The sequence below is a fragment of the Elgaria multicarinata genome, chromosome 17, assembly GCF_023053635.1.
Source record: "Elgaria multicarinata webbii isolate HBS135686 ecotype San Diego chromosome 17, rElgMul1.1.pri, whole genome shotgun sequence".
NCBI classification, from domain to species: Eukaryota; Metazoa; Chordata; class Lepidosauria; order Squamata; family Anguidae; genus Elgaria; species Elgaria multicarinata.
The window spans coordinates 16741465-16767551 of NC_086187.1; the positions used below are offsets into that span (position 1 = coordinate 16741465).

Consider the following 26087-nt stretch of genomic DNA (forward strand, 5'->3'; position numbering starts at 1 on the left):
AACCCTTTCCGCTTGGGCAAATGTTGTTCTAAGGAACTGCAGAATGTCGAAAAAGAAACTCTGCTAAAGTCAACACATCAGAACGTTGCAATACTGAATGCATTTATCCCAGAATAAATCCAATTGAACTGGAAGGGGCTTTATTTATGAGAAATGAAAGATGGTGGATTTGTCCGTTTGTATTATCGCTATATTGCAGAATCCCAGGTCATATGTGCTAGCATTAACTCTAAAAGTATGCGATTGTAAATTATTCTGCTTCGTTATATGAAATCAGGCCTTGGTAATTGCAGTGTAAACCAACTTCTAGGATAACTTACTGTATTTTGTAGTACAATACTATGTCTCTTGTGGTCAGCAATTTGCTTGTAACTTGATGTTGTAGTCCCTGTCTACTTTTTCAGCTGACTTTCACTTCTCTTTGAGAAGTTGGAATGTGTTTGAATATTCTGTGACATCGCAGCGCCTGAGGGCGGGGGTGGGAAGAGCAGTGCCAGCTCTGGGTTTTGAAGGGTCCTTGAGGTGGGACAGCCTCCACTGACCTTCTCACCGCCACGGTCTCCATCCGCTCTTGCTCTTCATCCTTTTTCTCAGCGTTGCTACCGGTTGCTTTGATGGGCAGAGAGACATCTGCTCCTCACCACCGCTGCTGTCGTCTGGGGCAGAGTGAGAGGCAGGTGAACAAGCAGGTGGATAGGGTGAGGAGCAGGAGCATCTCCAGGGGGCTCTTGTCCATGGGCCCCTACTGGGGCTGTAGGACCTCAGCAGGGGCCCAACCATGCCTACCCCGGGGAAGAGTATCAGCTCATATGTAGGTGTTGACTATTTTTAAAGTATTATACTAACCCTTCTATATGTTAATTTAAATACTTGCCAGGTCTTTTAATGGACCCAGATCTGCTTAAAAAAGAAAAATTGCACAAGCAAAAAGAAGTGCTGGGGATAGTTTGTGGGTATTGTCTACGGCAGGCACTTGCTATTGCTCCAGCAGAGAGCTTGGGATGGTCTGATCTCTAGCTGCTGAACAGTGGTTAGCTGTACACATCAGTAATAATTCTCCCCTCCCCTGTTTCTGGCTCTCGGCTATAAATATCCATATCCAGGCTAGATTCTGCTTGGATCCCTGTTGCTTCTTCCTCAGGTGCCTACAGTGAGACAAAGGCTGTTGTTACACCTGCCTTTTTCCCCAGGATTGTTCCTGTGCATCCAAATGCCACACAGGGGATCCCAGGAGCAGGCAGGGACGATCCCTCCATTTTCCTGGGATAACTTAGGTGTAGAAAGGGCCAAACTGGCCCAAGCGATAGTTGTACCAAACCTGAGCACTTGTTACCCAATTAGGCTAGTTCAGGGAGAGCTTGCAATACAGTTGGTGTCCCCAATGTGGCGCCCGTGGGCACCAGGTTACCCACGGAGACCAACCTTGGTGCCCAGTCATTTGCCTCACACAGCAGGTCAGGATACCTCAGGCTGTCTTTAGGATCTTGTAAGTACAGGTGGAGGCAAGTGAACCTTCAAGGCACCCGGGTTCCAAGCCACCTGCATGTTAAAAGCTCCAAGTGCCAAGCTGGGCAGTTTACAAAGAAGAACTTTTAAATGGAGAGTGCAGAGATTAAAAATCAGAACTAACACAGGTATTATTTTTGGTTTGGTCAAAGAGAACCTGCCGCCATTGGCTCCTGTTCTCCAGCTAGATGTCTGCTGAGCTCCCAAGAGAAGTTGTAAATCGGTATAGAAAAGTAGTGTATCAGAAATGTCATTGTCTTTTGCAGGGAGGGAATGCTATTTTTCCTTCTGGGGTTAGTAGAATTTAAGGATTCTGACTTGATAAACATTTGAAGGGGGCTGCAAATACATTGTGAGTTTAAACGTTTAAAAACCATAGTGTAATAGTAATAACAATGAAGGCTGGTGGCTCTGATGTCAGTGGAGCTGTGAACCCCCTCTGGTTTCAGAACTCGGAGCAATCCAAGCTGCTAAACCCGTTTTGGGTTCTGCACCTTGAGATAGTTCCTTTAGGGTTCTGATTGAAACACAGGGCGGATTCACAGCCCCACTGACATCGGAGTCACCCGCCTCCACTGAGCAACAAGGAATATAATATCTATAAAAGGGATATAATATCCATAAAAGGAGCATAAAAGTTTCCTTGGAGTGTGGGACACCTACTACTTGCCTGATCACAGCTACGCTAAGGTTGCAGCCCTTTGCGCACTTACAAAGGAGTAAGCCCATTGAAATCCATGGGAGTTACTTCCCTGTAGACGTGGGTAGGATTGCAGTGCTGCAATCCCGTATCCCATAGAATAAGACCTATTAAACTCAGTGAAATTGAGTTCCGGATTTCTGCAAAATTTCGGATTCCTCTGCTCTTCTCTCTCCCCCCCCCCCCCCCAATATGAGCAGAAGAGCAAACAGAACGCCCAAAGTAAACTCGGAAGCGTACCCCATGGTCGAGTCTAGTTTTCATAAGTCTATAGTCACCCGCTCTCTAAGCTCCCAGTTCCACCATAGAGACGAAGACGCCGCTTGGCGCCCATAGAGACTTAGAATATATATAACGGAAGTGCACCTGTATCACTCTACTAGTTTCTAGCTCTATGGGAACCCTCCCGTTCCTTTTTACGCGTGAGACCGGGAGGCGCTTCCGGTGACGTCATTGAACGGCGCCGCGCCCAGGTCGCAGGTCCACGTGGAGAAGAAGCAGCATGGCCTCGACTGCGATGGAGCTTCCGCTGGATTATGCGCAGGTGAGGAGCGAGCGGATTATTTCGAGCGGGGGTGGTGGTCTGGGATGCTTTCGGGAAGGGGCGCAGCTGAGTAGGAGTTGGGGGCTTCCTCTTCGCAGACAGGGCAGCGGGCGCCGTGGCTGCTGGTTGTTGACCGGGTGGCCAAAGGATCTTTCCGCATTAGTTCTTGCGCCTCGTGTTGGCCTCGCTGGAGTGGAAGCAGATTTGGAGTGTCCTTTTTTTTTTTTTTTTTTTAACAGCGAGAGAAGGAGCGCTACGTAGTGGTTAGAGTATCAGTCTAAGGCTAGGCAGACCCGCGTTCAAATCCCCATTCAGCCGTGAAGCCTTGGGTGTGGCCCACCTCACAGGGCTGTTGTGAGGATCCAAAGAGGAGAGCAACGCGTGCCAACTTCAGCTCATGGGAGGGAAGGCTAAATGTGAAACAAACCATCTCTGCTTTTTGATACTTATTCTAATACATCAGTGTTCCTGTTTCGCTGTAGGATGATTTTTAAAAACATTAATGAGTGTGTAGTAGAATTTTGCCGTGTCTTGTGGGTCTCTGGAAATACCGTGTGACTTTAGTGATCAGTTCTTAAATCCGTGCGAATAGAATCACAGCCCCAATGTGCTCCTTCCTTTCCATTGCTTCCTCTCACTCTGTTCCCCTACCTCAATACACACAGATCCAGATCATGAATGTTACAAATATTGTTCACAACTGAATTAAACACAGAGAGCAGTTGAGAAAGGTCTGGAATTACAGGTAGTTTATAATATGTACGACCAGATGCAACCCGAGAAGAAGCTTGTTATGAACTATTCCCAAGGTGTTTAGAAAGGAACAACACTGTGTTATAATCAAGTTTATTAACACATGATGCTTCAAAAGCCAGTTCAGGGCAAAATATTTCAGAAAAAAATTGAAGAGGTAGATATTAGAAAAAGCCTTGCAGCACCTTGAAGATAAATTTTTTATGGGCCTAGGTTCCCTGGGCTAGGATCCAGTTCACCGGTGTTATCCCAAGTTGGTAGTTGCTACAGGACTGATTCTGCAGGTTTTGCTGCAACAGACTAACATGGCTACTTCTCTGGATTATGTGATTATCAGTATTATTAATCGCCTGAAGCTTTCTAGGCACTGTATAAAGATTAATGACACAGTCCCTGTTTGAAAGACTTTTAATCTAATAAACAAGATACAGAAGGGGGAAGGGTTAGGGAAGGAAGAGAAGACCGAGCATAGAATCATAGAATAGTAGAGTTGGAAGGGGCTAATAAGGCCATCAAGTCCACAAATCCAGGTTTGAGTCCTCGGGCTCAGTTGAAGCCGCTGCCAAACTGCGGACAGACGCAGGTAAGACCCTTCCCCTCTTCCCCCTTACCTGGCGGTGGCGGCAGGCCCAGATAAAAAAAACCTCACGCACACCACTTACCTGGTCCGTTGTTGGCCATCACTGGCTTCATTAGAGCCTGCGGCTCAATCCGGAACTGTAGGCCCCGGGCCTACACTTCCGGGTTGAGCCACAGGCCCTAGTGAAGCCAGCGACAGGCCGTGACAGACCAGTTAAGACCCCCCTGCCCCCTTACCTGGCACTGCTGCCGTCGCCGCACAGGCGGCGGCAGCACCAGGTAAGGCCCCCTTACCTTTTTTGCGGAGCTCCGTATCGAGGCGAAGGATCCGCCTTCATCTCGATCCACTCTGCTGCCTCTCCCCTGATCCTCTTCGCCTCCGCCTTAAGGGGAGACGAAGCACCCCAATCTGCTTCTGCTTCTCCGATCCAAAGAGAAGCGGAGCACAGCCCTAGTAAATTGTAGGTTGTTGTGATGTGCAACCAGATCAGTGTATAGTAGTGAAGGGGGCGGGGGTGGATCCTTGGTGGGCCAAGTACGCATGAATGACTTTACTTTCGTCTTGGAAATGTTGGGAGGTGTACGATAATAGCCTTCTTCAGACATTTTAAATTGTGTAGGTTGGAAGGATGGTGATTATACCTGCCTGCCCATTTCCTGACGTTGCAGGTCCATCAAGACATGGAAGTTTGAGGGTGCAATCCTATGCAGGTTTAGACAGGAAAAAGTCCTGCAACTCCCAGCATTCCCCAGCTGGGACATGCTGCAAATTGTAGGACTTTATCTGTCTAAATGTGTATAGGATTGCACCATAAGTTGGGCTTGGCTGTGGGAAACCAGTCTTCAAAACCTCTGCTAAACCATTGAACTCATTGACCATGTTTGGACAAATGACTTCTTCCTCAACCCAGCTTTGCTCCCAGGGTTGTCGTTAGTCCAAATAGTTCCGAGGGTTTTGGAAAATTCAAAATCTGGTCTCAACAATAACCTTCCTCTGTCTTTGGCTCTCACAGATTAAAAAGGCAGCCCAAGCCCTGCTCGCCCACAACGCAGAAAAGCAGAAATCCGCTGAGAAACTGCTCTTGAACGAGGACCAGAATGTCTTCATGATGATCACCGTCTGGAAAATCCCTCCCCGCGAGCAAGTCATCAAAATGTAACGCTATGGACGTGACCCTTTCGTTTTGCTTTCCTGCTGCGGCGCCTTTTAAAACTGCCATATTCTGCAAACAATGTGAACTCCCGTGTTCCCAGTATGAATGCTATTTAGGACTGCAGTGCAGCAAATGGTTTATTATTTAATTTAATTTAATTTACAATATTCATAGACCGCTCCGCATTCAAAGATTTTGGAGCGGTGAACAACAAATAGAATAAAAACACTGTAATAAAAACCACATTTTAAATAGAAGAGTTCTGGTAAACCCATGGCCGGTCAAGCAGAGAAAGCTTCCTGAAACAATGATGTTGTCAGGAGGGGCCGAACGCAAGATAACGTTGGCACCTGCCTGACCGCCAATGGCAGGGAATCCCATAGGAAGGTTTACAGGCACAAGTCAAAGGGCTTTGTATAAAACGGGGCGAAAACCAGCCAGCAAGAGGTCCCCCGGAAGGCCACGCCCTCTTCCCTGGTCCCTCCCCCATCACCCCATCAGCTGGGTGGTGTCTTTGCTGTGCTTTCCCGGGAAGAAAAGGGTCTCCTTTTTTTTTTTAGAGTTTCGGGTTTCCCCCCTATTTTTTTTCCTCCCAAGTCTTCATTTTTCTAAGTGGAATTGACACATAGTGAGAATTGTCCAACTCTATTCCCCACCGCCCGGTGCAATGGCAACATCCTTATTTGTTTTAGGTGGACTTGGACAGCAGTTTCAAACAGAGAGGTGGCATGTGCTTAAGAAAGATCACTTCTTCTGCCAGATGTTTGGGGTTAGCACCCTCAACAGAAAAGTTTCCTGTACGTTCTTAAAACCTGCCTGTCTATTTCTTCTAGAACACTGCCTCATGGTATTCTACCTGCGACGTCTGAGGTTTGCCTCTTCACGAAGGATGAGCCTGGCTTGACGGCTGAACAGACGGAGAACCGGTACAAGAAGCTCTTGACCCAGCATGGGATCACAAACATCACCGAGGTATGGAGCACATCTGGCTTTAGTCAAATGCTAAGCCTTCCTCCTAGGTGTATTGCATCCAGTTCTGGGCACCACACTTCAAGAAGGAGGCAGACAAGCTGGAGGAGGGCAATGAGGATGATCGGGGGTCTGGAAACAAAGCCCTATGAGGAGAGACTGAAAGAACTGGGCATGTTTAGCCTGGAAAAGAGAAGATTGAGGGGAGACAGGATAGCACTCTTCAAATACTTGAAAGGTTGTCACACACAGGAGGGCCAGGATCTCTTCTCGATCCTCCCAGAGTGCAGGACATGGAACCATGGGCTCAAGTTAAAGGAAGCCAGATTCCAGCTGGACATCAGGAAAAACTTCCTGACTGTTAGAGCAGTACGACAATGGAACCAATGACCTAGGGAGGCTGTGGGCTCTCCCACACTAGAGGCAGCTGGGCAGCCACCTGTCAGGGATGCTTTAAGGGGGGTTCCTGCATTGCGCAGGGGGTTAGACTTGATAGTTTTATAGGCCCCTTCCAACTCACCTATTCTATGATTCTATGAGGAGCAAGCTGTGATGGGCTTGAGGGGGTTAAGGTCTCCAGGAGTTAGTTTCTGGGCAGACTTACGATCACTCTGCCAAAGTCCTTGAACACTAATTGTCTCAAACCGTCCAGCTCTGCACCTGGGGGATGATCTCACACTGGACGTGCAGCCGAGCCGATAAAAGATCTCGGCAGCGCCAGTGATTCGGTTCCTTGCAGCAGTTGAGGCTTTTCGCCCGCAGACGTGGAGTCCGTGAAAAGTTCGTGTGGGGCTGGATGTCTTGGGGAAAGTGTGGCTGCTTGTTCAGCAGGGTGGGAGGGTAGAGTGTGTGACTGTGGGGATGTTGTGTTGACCTTCCTGCCTTAAATGTTTCTGTGCTGTGTCTTTTCCCCTTATGTGTTGTCCCAGCCCTGGGACGTGGGAATTCCACCAGAGTTCTAGTTGTAATTAATAAAGTGTTTTGACCTTTATGTGGTGTTGCTGTTATTTCTGGGCGCCATACTCAGACCGGGAAGAGGAGCAGGTGGCAGATTAATTTGGGGCATTAATCTCCCTTTCCTTCTGGAAGCCAGCTAAAAGGAAGTTCACCTGGGACTGTAAGGCTTTATCTTTATTAGAAGGTTGCAGGTGAGAAATGGACCGTTGCAATGGCCTTTTCAGGGAGCAAATTCTTCCCTACTGTTTGTCTCACGACAGTTCTGTGAGATGTCATTTAATAAGGCCCTGGACAGATCTTCAGGAGCTTTGTAAAGGCAGGTATGATTTTCTTTATATAGGGAAATCGAGCACGACAAACTAGAATTGGTGCCAGGGCTGATGGTGGTAGAGGACCCCTTTCAAGTTCATAGGTACTACCAGCCTCAAAATGTTGGGACAACCAGCTCTGTTTTAGGGTTGGAAAATTTTTCAGCCCCCCGTTTGCCATCCGGATTTTTAGATATGTGGCTGATCTGGTGACTGGGCTTTTTATAAAATATTTTAGATATCCCCACCACCCGAAATGGCAAGCTCTTGCAGTAAACCTGATGATGCTGTAGTAAAGAGTGAGGATGCTCAATCCGTCTTCTGTCTTTGCAGGTCATCTCCTACAAAACGCTCAAAACGGAATACAAGCCTTATGAAGCCAAGCGTCGCCTCCTGGGGCGGTTTTCTCTCTTTCTGTCCGACGACCGGGTTCGAAGGCTTCTACCGTCGCACCTGGGGAAACACTTCTATAAGAGCAAAAAGTAAGCCACCTCCACGTCCATTTGTACCAAATTCCTTCCAGGAAGCTGAACATCCTCTCCTAAAATCTCACCTTTCTCTTTAACGTAAGGGCTCCTCTATCTGTGAACTTGAAAGCAAAGGATCTGACGAAGGAAATAAACAAGCTCACCCAGGGAACAATTCTGCCGGTCACCAACAAGGGTTGTTGCTAGTAAGTGTTTTGCCTTATACACAGTCGTCACGGTTTATTTATTTTTTGCTTGCTTTTGCTTTGCTACCCAAAGGAATTCCCTCCTATAGAGGCGTGCTTGGCACTTATCCTCAATAGCGTTTCAGTCGGATGAAGATGACGCTTTTCTTTTCTCAAGTCTTTGAAGCCTGTCCCAGCTTTGAATTCATTTTTATCTCTGCCACTTGTTTTATGCTGCCCTTGTGTCCGGGGACATTCATCGCACCGATAAGCACTACTGGCATTGCACTGCAGGTTGAAATTGTATTAGTGGTAGTGTTGCATTGGATACCACCCTTGGGGTGATCCAGCAGGGCTCTTTTGGTCTTGAGATGTGATATCTACATAGAAATGCCATCTTTAGAGGCTGCATACCTTGAAAAGCCAGCTCCTGTTTTAAACTGTGTTTTAAACTCTTTGCTAAGCAAATACAGGGATGTATACAATAGAGTAGTCTGTTTAGCGGGCAGATAACCTCTCGTTTGGATTACTGCAATGCGTTATATGTGGGGCTGCCTTTGAAAACGGTCCGGAAGCTTCAGCTGGTACAAAACAGGGCAGCCCGTTTACTAACAGGGACTGGCTGGCGAGATCACATTACGCCAGTCCTTTTACAACTTCATTGGCTGCCAGTCCAGGTCCGGGCCCGATTCAAAGTGCTGGTATTGACATTTAAAGCCCTAAACGGTTTGGGGCCAGGTTATTTGAAGGAACGCCTCCTCCCATATGTACCTACCCGGACCTTAAGATCATCTACAGGGGCCCTTCTCCGTGAGCCCCTGCCAAAGGAAGCGAGGCAAGTGGCTACTCGGAGGAGGGCTTTCTCCGCTGTGGCACCCCGGCTGTGGAACGAGCTCCCCAGAGAGGTCCGCCTGGCGCCTACACTGTACTCCTTTCGTCGCCAGCTGAAGACCTTTTTATTCACTCAGTATTTTAACACTTAATTTTAACTTAAATTTAAATTATACTGTTTTAACTCTGTATTTTAACCTTATATCAATTTTGCTGCGTGGTTTTATCCTGGTTGTGCTTTTTATATTGTATTTTGTATTTGTGTTTTTAACTTGTTGGTTGTTTTATGATGGTTTTAATTTTTGTGAACCACCCAGAGAGCTTCGGCTATTGGGCGGTATAAAAATGTAATAAATAAATAAATAATAAATAAAATAAATAGATGGTCAAGCACACCTGTACCAGACACTGAGGGTTTTTTCCACAGAGAGGCCTGAGGTGCAGCCAAGGTCAAAAGCCAGGAGATCAGTCTAGTAAAAGCACAGTCCGGAAGCAGGGTCAGGTATAAAGAAGTCCGGGGGTCAGTACTATGGAAGCCCAAACACGCGGCAAGGTCAGGGAGAAAACAGGATACAGAGACTGGAGCTGAAAGTCAGACGTTGTTTCCAGCAGCTTTCAAGTTGCAAGTGAGAACTGATGGAGATAGAGCTACTTGAGCCCCACCAAGTGCTCAGCTGCATCACCTGGGAGCCTTGCCGGATGTCCTCCTCATGATGAGAACCCATGTCATGAGTAGCCCTCTTCAGTAAGCAAGCACTCCATCATCTGGCCACCAACCTACCGTGGAACTTAAGGTGCCATTGTTCTTGGGGGCTGGGTGATGGCCCAGCATTCCTTTCTGCCAAAGAAGCTGAGCGCTCTCTGCCTTTCTAGGAAGCAGATCTGAAGGCATCACTCCTGAGGGTCCTGGACCATCTTGGTTAGCGCCAGGGTCTTCTGAGGGGCCGACTGGCTCTGAAGGTTCTGGCTCCTCCTCTGAAGATGACTCCAGTGGCAGCGTGACACCTGGGACCATGACAACAGACAAGGAGGACTGTTGCTCTTGCGTCTTACTTGTGGGCTGTCCAAAGGCATCCGATTGGCCATTCTGGGAAACAGGACGTGGGACTACTTCGCCCTTCATTCTAATCTAGCAGGGCTCTTAAGATCTTAAACCCCGCAGGTTGACAGAGAGCTGAAGGACTGCTGTTTAGCAAAGTAGACCCTGTAGATGTTTTCTTTTCTTTCAGTACAGTACGTATCGGTCACACCGGCTTGGAAGCCTGGAAGATATCGCAGAATGTTGTCGCCGCTGCTAAGGTGTTGGCCGCCAAAGCCCCACAGGTAATGACGCTTGAGCAGGTGGCAGGATTAAGGCAGCTCCTCTGCACGCTGACCGAGGAGTAGATTCGTATTCGTCGTGGCGAGGCTTGCTTCCAAGCAAATACCTATGCGTTTATGCTCGCAAGGCTGAAAAAGCTATATGGTACGCGTCTGCCTTCCTTCCTTCATTTACTTTCTTTTCTTTTTAATTGTGGCAGGTTTGGAAAAATGTTAAAATTCTTCACCTCAAAACCGACAAATCTGTTGCCCTTCCCATCTTTATCTGGAGTAATTCCCAAATGGTGAATGTTCAGGAACAGACAGATGCTGACGTTAAACAGGTAAAAACAGCACGTGAGAGAGAGAGAGAGAGAGAGAGAGAGAGAGAAGATGGTGTTGCATCATACATGCTGGGTCCTTTCAACTAAGATGGTTCCTGTCTAGCCACATCAATTTCGGATTTTGCTATTGAAGCCGTATGCAGAAATAGCTATTGTTTACACCAGCCTTTATTTATTTTGTTTATCTATTGCATTTCTATACCGCCCAATAGCCGAAGCTCTCCGGGCAGTTCACAGAAATTAAAATCATCAACTGCAATTCAAGGTATAAAACGAACCACAATATAAAAATGCTATATCTTCCTGAACATTTGCGAACTTACAAGTTCAATCGCAGCTTTTAAAGCTCAGCTAAAAACTTCTCTTTTTTCTAAAGCTTTCAAAACTTGATTTTGATCTGACTTTTATACTGTTAGTTTTACTCTACCCTGTGCCTGTTTGGTGCATTCTCTTCCCCTTCTTATTGTTTTATTATGATTCTATTAGAATGTAAGCCTATGCGGCAGGGTTTTGCTATTTTATTGTTTTACTCTGTACAGCACCATGTACACTGATGGTGCTTTAATAATAATAATAATAATAATAATAATAATTAACAAGTACAATATAAAAGCACAACCAGGATAAAACATTTATATTTGAACAAGCCGTGTAGCCTTTTCCTGCCTCTTTTCAGCATTAGGGGTTACTTTTTCTTAGTCTTATAAGACTTTCTATTACTTATTTTATCTTCATTTTATCTTCTCATCAAATGCCAAAATCAACAGTGTTTGTCAGCTTCAACCCATAACATAACCACCCAGAGCTTTGGCTAATGGGCTGTATAGAAATGTAATAATAAATAAAACACAAATAATGTTAGACAGTAACTCGACACTTAAGAGGCCGCCTGGGTTATCAGGATAGGACTGTGAGATTCGGGTTCACTCAGCCATGAAGCTTGCCAGGTGACCTGAGGAGAGGAATCCTTCCAGCCTCACCTACCTTGCAGGGTTGATGTGACAGTAAAAGTAGAGATGGAGGGGGAAATGCCACTTGGAGTGAGAATAGACTATACATATAATAAATTAACAGAGGCAAAATTTAAGGCACACGGAAATACTAGAATTATTTAAAAGAGTTAACGTCCATTACATACTGAGAATTCCAACGCTTTTCAAATTTGCCTTCTCATAATGGAACAAAAAACATCCCTTTTGCCATATGGCAAAACTTCTTTTAGTCCAAGGGCCAAAATCCATTTTGGGGGGGGGGGGGTGCGAGGAGGGCTTCCAGTGTGGGTGGGGCCAAAAATACCAACAGATTTTAGCTTCACAGTGTTCCTGCCGGGAACTAAGGTTCAAATGAGGCATATCAACACAAAAACCAGGAAACCACCCAATGATGGCGAGGGGAGGCCATCTGGGGGACCCCCGAGGCCTGGATTGAGACCCCGGACAGGCCAGAATTTGCCCACGCCCCTGAGGTTCTGCACCCTTGCTGTCTGGCATGTTTCCTGTTCCCATTCATTCAATGACCAGGCATTAGGACGATGGTGTTCAGAGGCCGTTGAAACCTTTCCCAGCCTGCCATACGCCAAGGCCATTGCAGCATTGCGAACGGCTTCCCTTCAGCAGTCTGTGCTTGCAAGGTAGCTTTGCTTGAAGCGACGTCTTCCCGTTTATCTTTAGACAAAGTGGTCTTTTACCAGGAGGGTAATATTGTGAACCGCTGAGAGATTTTACTATACGCAGCAGTATATAAATACCACCAATACATAAACATGTTGACGCAGGGGGTGGTTTCTTTAACCACTTCTTTTGGAAATAACTTCCTTCAGGACGGTCAAGCCCAGAAAAAGAAAGGAAAGAACAGAGCTAAAAAGAACGCTTCGAGTAAAACCAAGGTGACTGTCAGCGCCGGTGACGTCCCTGCTTCTGGAACGCAAAAGGAGGAAGCGGTGGGCGCCTCTGCCGTTGTCGAATTGGATGAGGACGACGGAGAAATTCCACAACTGATTCCGATTGAAACTCCTCCTGGCTCGAAGAGCAAGAAGGTGAAGGGTTAGGGTTAGGGTTATTTATTTGTTCTCGCTCTGTTGGAATCGGAGTTTTAAGTTGACTGAAGGTTCTATTCCAGGGGCGCATTTAGATCTCTGGATGATTTGCAGTAGAGTGGCAAGGACGTTTGACTCCTAATCCTTTAACAAAAGTGGCAGCAATCCCCCCCCTCCCATTCCTCAATTATAATCTTGAAATGAAGAAAGCTGAAGATGGTCTGCCACCATTGTTCTATCAGACATTGGTCTGATCTTATTTTATGATCTTGCAAATGAGACAATTTTAGTAGCTCCCCCGTTGGTCAAATGAATCAATCAAATCTATTACATTTCTAAAGCACTCAATAGCCGAAGCCATTTTCTTGGCTCCTGATTGATGACTTTTAGAACGGAAGAAGAGTCAGGCACTGAGGGTCCGTCTCGTCCGGTGTTCTGTTCACACAGTGGCCAACCAGTTGCCCACAGGAGACCCTCCTGCCTATGTTCCCCAGCAACAGGTGTATGTATACATACTGATCTGTCCTGAATCGCTCACCATCAGTCCACCCTTGTATCTGTCATGAATCTCCCACCCATCAGCTTCATGGGATGACCCCACTGGGTTCTAGTATTATGAGAGAGGGTGGGAAAGGTCTCTGTGGCGTTACACCCCACAAGTCAGTTCCCAAATGTATGTCTGAAGGTTGTAAGTCTGTGGTGAGTTTAGAATGTTGGCCTGAGTGGGCTGAGTTAGGATGTCTTGGGAGCGGGGAGGAGTGATATATAAGGGAAGGACTGAGGGGATTGAGAGGGACTTTTTAGGTCCTCTTAGAGTCTTTAGTGTTCTCTGTGTTTAGAGTACTTAAGTTCTGGGAAATTTGAGGTTCAGTGTAGAGAGTGGTGTCTTTGGAGTGTGGTGTGCACATAGTGGATGTATATTAATCAATACAGATAATAAAGAAAACTCAAGAGTGATTGTGTGAGAGCGCGTATGTGAATGAGTGGAAGGATTGGATGAAAGGTTTCCAAAAAAAGTTTTTAAATGTTTTTTTGAAACAAAACTTGTGAACTTTTATAAATAAATTTTAATTATTTTGTTTTTAACTACCACAAAAATCCCACGTGTCTGTTCGGCATTTATCATCTGAAGTTTACTCATTTAACACCCACTCTGTCAGTAATTCACCTCAGCACATATAACTCACAGTGTTTTATTTTATATATTGAAATCCTTCTCCATTTAAACCCCTTTCTCCACATAGTTTGGAGGAAGGTGGTTTTTATCCCTTGCCTCAGGCGTATCAAGCGGTGGTGCTTGGCTTGAGCAGGGAGAAGCCGCGGCCGGGCTTAGTGTTCAGAGCCTGTGTCGTGGCAGTGTCCCCATCCACTATCTCCACACCAGGCATCAATTTGTGCACCTCTGTCGTGTCTCCCTTCACTCGCCTTTTCTCCAGTCCCAGAAGTTGTAACCTTTAAGAGTCCCAGAAGTTGTAATCTTTATTTTTGTGCTTTTCCCTCTTTGATACAGGCGGCGAAGCCTAGTCCTGGGAAAGAGATCAAGGCAGGCGCAAGAGGTTCGCCGATTCTGCTCGGCAAAAGGAAGACCTCCCCATGTCCGGAGGGTGCTGTAACACAGCAGGCAACACCTGGAGTTGGACCGAGCCAGCAGACACCAGCACCGCTCGGACGTGACAAGAAGTCCAAGATCCCAAAGCAAGAAGTCCCGGAAAACCAGATGGTGAAGACCCCCGGGAAGCCATATCCAAAGCTTCCTGCGACCCCTAAAATGGGAAAAGCTGTACGGTCTGCCAAGAAAGCTCCGAAAACCCCAAAACGAGAACTCAGGAAACCGAAAGCAGCCCAGACAGCATGAGCCACACACAGTACATCATCAAGTTGCATTTTTTAAAAACGTAAAACCCGATGGAGACCTTCTTATTGAACTCTTGGATCGTTGTTGCCACCCTTTCTAATAACCTTTAATGTTTTTTTGTTTCTGACCTCTAGCAGCAGGGCTGAAATACTCATCAGCTTGATTCAAAACTATAAAGTCACACTTTCCAACATCTTTACTGCCTGTACTGAACTTTTTTAAAAGAACACCAATAGAACAGTTTACTATTATTTATTTATTACTGCATTTATATCCCACCTTTTTTCCTTCAAGGAACCCAAGGTGGCATACATAATCCTCCTCCTCTCCACTTTATCCTCACAACAACAACCCTGTGAGGTGGGTTGGGCTGAGAGTCTGTGACTGGCCCAAAGTCACCCAGTGGGTTTCCATGGCCGAGTGGGGACTAGAACCCGGATCTCCCAACTCCCAGTCCAACACTTTAGCCACTATACACCACACTGGCTCACTATGACAGACAATATAACATAAAAATTAAGAACCATGGAGCTGTTTCTTTACCGTAGCCTCTTCGGCAACAAGTGTACATTCTAAAATGATTCCTAATACCTTCCTTAAGGCATTTTAGAAGGAAAATAATCTGTTTAGGAGTTTCTCCTTCAGGGTTCAGGGTTCAATTTCTCCTGAACTTTAAACCCAAGAGAAATAAAAAAAGTGACTCACTTACACACACACACACACACCCCACTCCTCATTCTACTATCAGATCTTTTGCTTAAAGAAATATTGGTATTAGCAAGGGGCTTGTTTTTAATCTGCATTTTTCCTACACCCAGTACATATATGCCTCCCTTGCGTTTTCCACTTTGGGAACTTGGTAAGACCACGAAATATACTTTGCAGCTTCATTTGCAACTATTTAAGGTAAAGTACTGACTTTACTGCGATAAACATCTAATCTGAAATCCAAGTGCTTACTTGTACCTAGACTTGAAATTGTGCTATTAGAGGCTTTTAGTCACGGGTTCATCTGGGCCGTATCAGCTTGTGTTTATCGAAATTCTGGATTTTATGTTTTATTTATACAATGAAACTGGAAAAAAACTCCCTCACTGATTTAAAAAAAAAAACCTTTGTAGCCAATTTAACAATCCTTGAGAGAGCGAAATCTCTCCCAGCCCTGCCTTTGTCCTAAAGCAGACTTCCCTCAACTTATTTATTTATTTACAATATTTATATACCGCTCCCCATTGAAAATTTTGGAGCGGTGTACAAGATGAAAATAAAAACAGAATAAAACACTTAAAACAGATCTTAAAAGAAGCAGATACAGTGACTCCTGGCTGGACATTAAGGAAAGGCTTCTTGGAATAATGATGTTTTCAGGAGGCACCAAAAGGAGTACAAAGTTGGTGCCTGCCTGACCTCCAGAGGCAGGGAATTCCATAGGAGGGGGGCCACCACACTGAAGGCTCTTCCCCTGGTGGACTCCAATCGGAGGATGGATCTATGTGGGACCACCAGGAGCAGGCCCTCGGATGACCTCAGGGACCGGGCAGGTTGGTAGGGGAGAAGGTGCTCTCTCAGGTATCCTGGTCCCAACTTGGTGTCATCCGGATGCGTTGGACCGCAACTCCCATCATCCATTGGCCATGCTGGGTGTGGATGATGGGAGATGCCGTCCAGCACATCTGGAGGGCGTCAGGTTGGGGTAATCCGCTCTAAGGAACGCAAACTCATCACATAGTATACCTGTACTTCCTTCCCCTCTCAACAAATCAATCTAGCACTACAGGGGTCTCCAACTTGGTGCCCCATTGCCCTTTAATGGCACCCCCAAAGGGGGGACTCTAACACGGCTCCTGCAGGCACCCATAACTTAAAAATAAAGGTTTAAAAATAAACCTTTCCCCCTTTTTTAATATACATGCATGGATTTGTATATATCTATAGCAATGAATACATAGGAAATGCCTGGACAGGAAAATACAACCTCCTAGCAATTACACCCAGCCTTGCTATTTCTCTCCACCCAAACCCTTTCCTTGCTATTTCTCTCCCCCACCACTAGCCTAGTTTTTTCTCTCCCCCACCGCTTTGCCTCACTGTTTATACCCCCTCCTAGCCTCATTTTTTCTCACCCTTCTTCCCCTCTACGGTGCCATTTCCTCTTCCCTCCCAACCTCTATGGCTCAGTTCGGACAACACTGTAATCAATGGAGGGCAGCAGAGGTAAAGAGGGAGTCGTCCATTATGTTGATTACTGTGCCTGGGGGACAGCACACAACACAGTACTTGTTTTCCGGAATTAAACCACAGGGGAAGTCAACGGGCTGTTCCGTTGCTTATCCCGGAGATCCGTTGATTAACATGTCATGTGGCTGGCTCTGTTGTGCACCAGCCGCCCAGAAGGATGTGGGGACATTCAGCCGTGCGACGGGTAGGGGCAATATGTCGGGTGGGGAGTACCTCTGAAATAAGACACTGTGCGTTGTCTATTCCCTCCGTGCCTAAAGTGTCGTCCGAACCCTCTGTATTTCTCTTTAGCTCACTTCTGACTAGCCAGGCCCCCGCGACAGCCATGATGTGACTAGCCCCATGAGAGCCATTTTGAAATGGTGCTGTCTGCAGTTTCTTAAATTCCCAAATGTGTCCACAGGCTCAATAGTTTGGGGATCCCTCTCTACCTATTCCCAGGGAAACAGCACTTGCTTTGGTCTCTGCTACGTGAACTTTTCTGCCTCTCCCCTGTCTCTCTTTCTCTCTCCCAACAATGTTTCTATAGCTCCCTTGGTTCACCGTTCAACCCTCTCATCCTGCTCCCATCCATTTCTGGGCTACTGTAATGTTCAGGTAGAGCAAAAATAAGCAAGCCTAGTAGTTTCCACACACACACACCCGAAACTCTCCCCAAGAAAACCTGTGTTGTTTACAAAAGTGTTGCAAAGGTTGTTTGAAACTGTACATATAAGTTCTAGCATTGCATATTGTAGAATTGGTCGAAATCGGCCTCGCAGTTTCCTTCTCTGAATGCATTTGGCAAGGTTTTTACAAAAACACTCAGATACGTATTTAAGAGCTCTGTGTAGGCCAGCTCCGACGTATTTTACGAAGTCGAGGTCAGGTGTAAACTCTTCAAATCAGGGTCATCCAAGAAAATCTGTTGCAATATCTGCATCAGAACCATTTAAGTCATTTTGGAAGCAGTGCAAACATTCTTACCTGTTTGTGTTGGCTAAATTGACTTTCCCCCCATCTGCATTCAGCTATTATTAATAGCTCACTTTTCGGGGAACACGACAAGTAAAATAAACCCATGTCTAGTGCAGAACATTTATCATCTATTAAGCTCTTTTAAAATAGAATCCAGATTAGTTATTACAAGGAACAACTGCTATAACCTGCTTACTCTTCACTGCTCCAAGAGATAATAATAACAGAGCTGTAGATAAGCAAAAAAAAACATGTCTTGGTAGATATACAGCGAAGCATTTTGTTAGATCATTTCTGCATTTCTATTCAGCTCGATGGTATCCTACCTGAAATGGGGCAACCGGAACTGAACATTATAATCCGAGCATGGCTGCACTGTAGATTTTGAGCATGCAAAACTCCGTGGAAGTCTTGAGACTTTCAGTAAGGTTCTAGTCCTCCACATTTCTGGAATTGGATCCAGATTTACCCTGGATGGAAGTGGACTGATGGAAATTGACTTCCTCAACCTTTCCTTCCCACGGCAGCCTCTCCAGACCCCTGAAAATGATACACAGAGCCAGGAGATCTTGCTAAATGGGGCAAGCTGTGGTATGGATGGGGGGCAGGGGGATTCCCCAAAATTTGGGTGGAAGGACCTTCATGAGCAGGACCCTTGCTCTCACAGAGGGTAGATCCTGGATCCAACCCCTGGACGATTCTTGTATTCATTTACTACATTTGCACACCGCCTTTCTACCAATGCACTCAAAGCATACAAGCATGCCCCCTTCCCTTGACCACTGACTAGGGTGACCTTATGGAAAAGAGGACTGGGCTCTTGTATCTTAACAGTTGTATTGAAAGGGGAATTCCAGCAGGGGTCCTTTGTACGCATGCAGCACCTGGTGGAATTCTTCATCACAACAGTTAAAGCTGCAGGAGCTATAGTAGAGTGACAAGATATAAAACTGGGCAGGGCTCCTGCAGCTTTAACTGTTGTGATGAAGAGGGAATTTCACCAGGTGCAGCATGCATGCAAATAACACCTGCTGAAATTCCCTTGTCTATACAACTGTTAAAGATACAAGAGCCCGGTCCTCCTTTCCATATGGTCACCCTACCACTGACTGGTATGAAATATGATATGTGAAAATGACTCCACCCATTTTGCTTTCGGCCGCACCCCACTCAAATGCGGCCCCCGAGAGCTCCTGTGAAACGGAATTCGGCCCTCTGGTTGAAAGAGCTTCATCACCCCTGCTCTAGAAGTCAAGTCTCTGTGTGGGCAATAGAGCCATCTTTTTTCCATTGCCCATCCATATAAGTGTGTGTGTGTGTGTCACACATATGCTAAGGTAAAATGCAGTGCACACGCTTGCTGTTTCTGAGGTACTTAGTATAAACCAGTGTGGTGTAGTGGCTAAGGTGTTGGACTGGGAGTCAGGAGATCCGGGTTCTAGTCCCCACTCGGCCATGGAAACCCACTGGGTGACTTTGGGCCACTCACAGACTCCCAGCCTACCTCACAGGGTTGTTGTTGTGAGGATAACATGGAGCAGAAGAGGATTATGGGTTCCTTGCAGGAAAAAAGGCAGGATATAAATGTAATAAATAAAAACAAATAAATAAACAGTTGATAACCTATTTTAGGACAATTATGTCGTCATCGTCGTGCCCCCCCCCCCCAAATGAACAATCATCCTCTTGGTATTTTAAGTCACTGGAGGGCAAGTTGATGCAGAGAAATTAATGAGATGGAGTCCCACGTTCAACAATCTGTAATAGTAGAGGTGTTGGGCACTTGCAAGAAGACTTGTGGGGGAACTAGAAAGGGGGTCCCCTCTTTTTAGTTGCAAAATGTTGGACGGTATGATGTATTTCCTGCCTCCCCTTCCTGAAATTTCTTTCGCAGTCTGTAGCCAGCTCAGATTACTGAATTTTAGTGCGTGTGCAGAATCTATTTAAACAAAGTATCCAATCCTAGGCGTTTAACAGCAAACCAGCCCATGTCATTCATATATATATCTCTGCTAAAGCAAAGGGGATTTTCTGCAGACTCCCACAGACCAGGATGGAAGGCAAACCATCCTAAAGGTGTTGAACTTTGAGAGGGAAATGATTGGATATAAATTGCCATTTTCACTGCAATTCTACCAAACTGGCTCCTTCTGGAGAAAGAACAGCTCTCTGAAGAAATTGTAAATATCCGGTACGTCTTTGCCACTGAAATTTATGTGCTCTTTATTTGAGGCTGCAATTGCAAGCACACTTATTTGAGAGTAAGGGCCATTGAACGTGGTAGGATTTACACCCTAGTCTTTTTGTTAACAGTCTTGCGCTATATTTATTTTAAATCTTGCTAATATTAGTTAATAGTTTTAATATTAATGTTAATAGTTTTAAAATAGTTTTAAAACTATTAACTACCTTAATAGTTTTAAAAATGAAATTGCACCTCCCATTTTCTGTTTCTCAATAAAAGTATATTTCTTTCCCCTTTCAATATTTATTTTACTACAGCTTAATCAAGAGTGACTTTTTTTTAAAAAATGAAATGTTATATAACATGTCTTGAAAAACTTAATGTAGTGCTTATTTGTATTTCTTTGTGACTTACCAAACTTCCTAAAAGGACAATCTTTTTAGTTTTCACTTCTGGATTGGCTGTCCTGCAGCCTAATCCTGTCTCTGTTTACTCAGAAGTAAATCCCACTAATTTAAATCAGGCTTACTCTTGTGTAGATGTGCATACTACTGCAGCATCAGAAACCAGCTTAATTGCCTGTTGCAATTAAGACATTCACGACAGGGTTTTGAGAAAGGTACCTGAATGGTTTGCGATGGAGACTCCTGTGTAAGCCATCCAACGGAGTCTACCTACTCACTGCCATCGCTGCTCTAATTCCGCCTCCTCTTCCTCATCATTTCTACCACTTGCTTGCTGGACAGGCAGAGAGCCGAGGAGCAAGTAGACTGTGGTGGAATCTCCTCCTGCTCCGTTGCCTGGGCTGGAGCGAGAGGCGGTTGAAGCAGCAGGTTGCAATAATGAAGAGGAGCAATTCTGGAGGGCTGGTCACTGGGCCCCTGCTGGGGTGTGGACCCTCAATAGGTGCCCAACCATGCCTACCCTCACACCAGCCCTGGGGAAGAGTATCAGCTCATAGGAAAAAGGAAAGGAACCTCTCGTGCAAGCACTTGACTCATTGCTGACTCCTAGAGGGACGCCTGCTTTCACTGACGTTGTCTTGGCAGACTTTTGTAGTGGGGTGGTTCGCCATTGCCTTCCCCAGTTGCAGTTACCTTTCCCCCAGCTAGCTGGATACTCATTTTACCGACCTCGGAAGGATAGAAGGCTGAGTCGACTGCCTGAGAACCAGCTTCCGCTGGGATCGAACTCAGGCCATGGGGAGAGTTTTGGCTGCAGTAACTGCCGCTTACCACTCTGTGTTATTTTTAAATATTATACTAACCCTTCTACATGTAAGTTAGACACTTGGAAGACCTTTTAATGGAGTCAGACCTGCTAAAAGTACATGCCCAAGCAACGCGGTGGTGGGGGTAGCTTGTGGATAATTTTGGGCAGGCACTGGTTGTAACTCCCTTGATGTCGACCCTGCAAGGGGTTAGGGCAGATGCTAGAATGGAGAGCCGCTTCGTTGTGCTAAATTTGGAGAAACGTCCAGATGCAACAGGGCTGGGATGTGTCTGTTCTGGAATTGTTGCTGGTGCCAATCAGCTGCACTGTGCTTCCTGCTTTGATGGCAGCACCATTTGCACCTGATCCTGCAGCAGCTCATGCTTTTAAAAACAAATTATGGTTGGCATGTATTCACGGGAGTAAATGCAGCATTTGCTTTCAAGTAAACATGCACACGTCTGCCCGATCCTAGCTGAAATGAAGTCCTTTCAACGTGTCTAGACACATCCTTGGTCCTATTTTTTTGTGAACTGCCCAGAGAGCTTCGGCTATTGGGCGGTATAAAAATGTAATAAATAAATAAATAAATATACATCATTCAGTTCTTTAAAGTTCAAAATCTTAAGAAGTTGAAGAGGGTGAAACATTTATTTTTTTCACCCTCTTTGAATGTGTAACACCCATTTCACACTGCCTGCTGCAGAACTTTCCTATCACATGGACTCTATCCCTACCAAAGGAGGAAAGCTTATTATTTAAACTGATAATGGGAATTGACCTAGAGTTTTTGTTTTGCTTTGGATTTATTTTCATACTAGAACGAACTCTTTCCGTCATTGTTGTTGTTTGTTTTAAATCACCTTTAGATTATTTCTTCTGATTATGGGCGTGTGTTTGTGTGCTTTTCAGTCTTAGTACTGAACTCCTCATTATTGGCACTCTGAGAAGATGTTGAAAGCAGTTCTTAAACTGTCAAAGAGATACAAATACTAAGGCCCAGAGTATTCTGTAACATTTCTATGGGTGTATTTGCACATCTGTTCATAAGTTACAGAGATATTGTTATGTATTCTAGCCTTTCTATGTACACACAGTATTGAATACTAAAGCAAGCATTCAAATGAATACGTTTTCCCCCCTGACAATATATCCTACTGATTAGATTGCAGATAGCAATTATTAATTTTAGAGGGCAGAAAAAATCATTTCTTTACCTTTCAGTACTTGTAAAACCAGACTCAGCATGGCTTATTACAATGTCTAGCTGCTTGTCAAGAAGTGATTAAGGCTGGTATTTTTATTCTAATTTTTCTTGGATTTGGTAAGGGGATGGGGTGGGGGGAATGATTTTTCCCATCTCTTGTCCTAACAACTTAAACTGCTACTATCGTGTAGTAAAGTTACTGCAATCCTAAGCACACTTACTAGGAAGTAAGTGGGGTCGTAGCTCAGTGGTAGAGCATATGCTTTGTATGCACAACGTCCCAGATTGGATCTCCAGGTAAGGCAGGTAAAACTTGTGCCTGAAACCCTGGAAAACTGCTGCCAGTCAGTGCTGACAATATTGGACTAGATGGACCAAGGGTCTGACTCACTATAAGGCAGCTTCCAATGTTCTTGGGGAACTGAGCTGGTGGGGCACGTGGCCCCACTCACGTTATTCAGTTAGCGCTCATGATGTTCTCGCTGATTACGTCAAATTACTCATGTGTCTTCTTTCTAGGTGCTCTTTCCTTTCGAAAACATCCTGAATTGTGGCATGTCTGTGATAAATCCAATCCCCATCCAAGAAGTGTCTCTTGTGGATGCTTCAAACTCTTCTCCCCGCACAGGAAACGAGGCCATTCTCATCAGAGAACGGAGTAAATGGGTCTATTACAATAAGCCTGTTACACTCATTGTCATTGGAGCCATCCTGTTTCTTAGCGGAATCAGCCTGTCTGCCTTGTACTTTGCACAAACTGAAGATGTTCCACCTGCTCCCGGACCTGTTTGTCTTTCTATTGGAGTTATGTTCTTTGTCACTGGAATGGTGTGGCTATCCATTGCTAAGCAGGCTATAAGATATGATGGACTTTTAGCAAAAAGCACTTCAGACTCCAACGTCTAGGTGATCTTTAATTTAACTGTTACCCTATTTGGAAGTGTCCCCACTCCCTGTTATATATGCAATTGTATAACTTAGATGCTACATGTTCCAAAATTAAATATTGCCTTCTTCTCCCTTTGTGTAATAGTGTGTTTAGATTCTGAACTTGCTTTTGTTGTTTCGGCCCTAATGCAGTCACGAAAACTCAAAGAAGACAATTGGTGCAATTATTTATTTATTTATTCATTGCATTTCTATACCGCCCAATAGCCGAAGCTCTCTGGACGGTTTACAAAATTAAGACAATTCAAAACAAAACAGCAGTATAAAACCATAATAAAAAATACAATATAAAAGCACAACCAGGATAAAAACAGCAGCAATGCAAAAATACAAATTTAAGATACAAATTTAAAACACAAATTTAAAACATCAAAGTTAAAATTAATTTATAGACTGTTGAAATACTGGGAGAATAAAAAAGTCATAACCTGGCGTCTAAAAGAATATAATGCAGGTGCCAAGTGAACCTCCTTAGGGAGCTCATTTCACAGCCGGGGTGCCACAGCAGAGAAGGCCCTCCTCCTGGTAGCCACCTGCCTCATTTCCTTTGGCAGGGGCTCACGGAGAAGGACCCCTGAGGATGACCTTAGGGTCCGGGCAGGTACATATGGGAGGAGGCGTTCCTTCAGGTAGCCTGGCCCCAAGCTGTTTAGGGCTTTAAATATTAATACCAGCACTTTGAATCGGGCCCGGACCTGGACTGGCAGCCAATGAAGCTGGAAAAGGACTGGCGTGATGTGGTCTTGTTGGTCAGTCCCTGTTAGTAACCGTGCTGCCCTGTTTTGTACCAGTTGAAGTTTCCGGACCGTTTTCAAATTATACTTACAATGCAATTCTGTTCATGATTTCTCTGATGTAAATCCCTTTAAGTTCAGTGGGACTTACTAGAGAGTAAGTATGAAAACTATTCCAGACTTCAGACCGGGTGGTGGGTTGTTTCCTCATACCCAACATTTATTTTTCTCCCCTTGCTTTTTGTGCTTAAAAAAAAACAACTTGGAAAAAAGTTCTGGTGAGCCAGAAAATTTGATCACTACTTTGAGAAGTTTTAGTTGAATCTCATAAAGGTATTAAGCTACTTGTGTTTAGCTTTTCAGAATGGAACAACATCACTATCTTTTAAATAGTTTTACTGCTTTTAAATTATATATCATTTTAACTTGGTTTATAGTTTAATTTGTTTTCAGCTGTGTATATTTACTGTTTTATACTGTATGCTTTTATCTGTACGCCGCCCTGAGATCTTATTGATATAGGTCGGGATATAAACGTTTTAAATAAATAAATAAATAAATATTGCCATTCTTTTTTGTTTCTGACAACATTGGCACCTGTAACAGATTTAAACTGCCATTGCTATTTCCAGAAGGAAGAGATATTTTAAGAGCAACCATGCATTGCTTATAGCGAAGGTGGAGGGAGTATTTTAGATATCCTCCCCCACTTCTGAAGTGCTCTGGTGATCCCTTTACTTTTGTGATCATCTCTACCCCATTTCACCAACTCTGATAATAAAAAAGCAGAGAAGGAGGAGGCCTTCTGTATGGCTACCAAGAAACTTTTCTCTGGCATCTCCTATGCCTTTAAAAACAAAGTTCACCAGACAAGGTGTTTCCCTGCATACCAATGACACAGGAAAGTTTCCCCTGCTCGATTTCAGCATGTTACTTTAACTGCTGCAATAAATCTCCAGTTCGCTTCATCAGGAAAGATGTTATAAAAAGCAAGTTGGTACCAGCCTGCCTTTTGTAACATCTTGCCTGATGAAGAGATCTGAGAGCACAAAAGCTTGCACACTTTTGTGACCATGTCGTGAAGCCTCACAGAAATGTTTCAGTGGAGGCAGATGTGTTCTGTGATTTTATTTTGAGTGTGTGTGTCACATTTAAAAATCCCATGAAATCATGAGGATCTGTTTTGATTTCATGGATCTGACTTTTACCCAGTCCCAAAACTGGGACTGAAGGTGGCTTACAAGAACAATTTGAAATAAAGTAAAACAATAAAAACACTTTAAAATGCCATTTTAAAAAATGTAGTACTGGCGATAGAAGAAACAGTACCCTAAGTTCCTTTGCGGGAGGGTGAAGAGAGAGAAATAAGACGTCGTATAAATACTAGTGGTAGTAAAACCTGATGCTGGCATCTCCTCGGCCAGGATAGCCAAATAGTGCGAGGAGTTGTAGGCCCAAACATCTGGTAGGCCAGAAGTTGCCCATAGTGAGTGGTAGTACTATTAGTAGTATGTATTGCAACAGTTGTGTTTCCCCCTTGAACTAGCAGTAGGTGGGATGATTTACTCCTCAGAGTAGAAATAACTAGAGGGGAAGTGGCACCTGGCGGAAAGGCATCCCTACAGTAGGGTGACCAAATGAAAAGGAGGACAGGGCTCTTGTATTTTTAACAGTTGTACTGAAAAGGAAATTTCAGCAGGTGTCATTTGTATGCATGCAGCACCTGGTGAAATTCCCTCTTCATCACAACAGTTAAAGCTGCCCTCTTTTAAATCTGGTGACTCTAGTATAGCTCCTGCAGCTTTCACTGTTGTGATGAAGAGGAAATTTCACCAGGTTCCCCATATATACAAATGACATCTGCTGAAATTTCCTTTTCTATGCAACTGTTAAAGATTCCTATCTCTCCTCTCTCATCTCACACTATTGCTCTGATGCCATGTTTTTCACCTGCCCAAGGGTCTCTCCTTCCCTTGCTCGGCTTCATCCATTTTCTTCCGCTGCCCCTTACGCCTGGAACGCTCTTCCAGAACATTTGAGAACTACAAGTTCAATCGCAGCTTTTAAAGCTCAGCTAAAAACTTTTCTTTTTCCGAAAGCTTTTAAAACTTGATTTTGCT

At 44.8% G+C, this 26087-nt stretch overlaps 1 protein-coding gene across 1 annotated transcript; it reads left to right on the plus strand.

Annotated features, from left to right (window-relative positions):
• The first annotated feature begins 2685 nt into the window (after window positions 1–2685).
• On the plus strand, window positions 2686–14674 carry RSL1D1 (ribosomal L1 domain containing 1). Its single transcript, XM_063142988.1, has 9 exons — window positions 2686–2750; window positions 5096–5238; window positions 6070–6208; window positions 7804–7952; window positions 8042–8143; window positions 10183–10276; window positions 10474–10596; window positions 12416–12631; window positions 14142–14674. The coding sequence occupies exons 1-9, from the start codon at window positions 2709–2711 to the stop codon at window positions 14484–14486; spliced, it is 1353 nt and encodes a 450-aa protein (XP_062999058.1). The 5' UTR covers window positions 2686–2708; the 3' UTR covers window positions 14487–14674.
• The last annotated feature ends 11413 nt before the right edge of the window (window positions 14675–26087 follow it).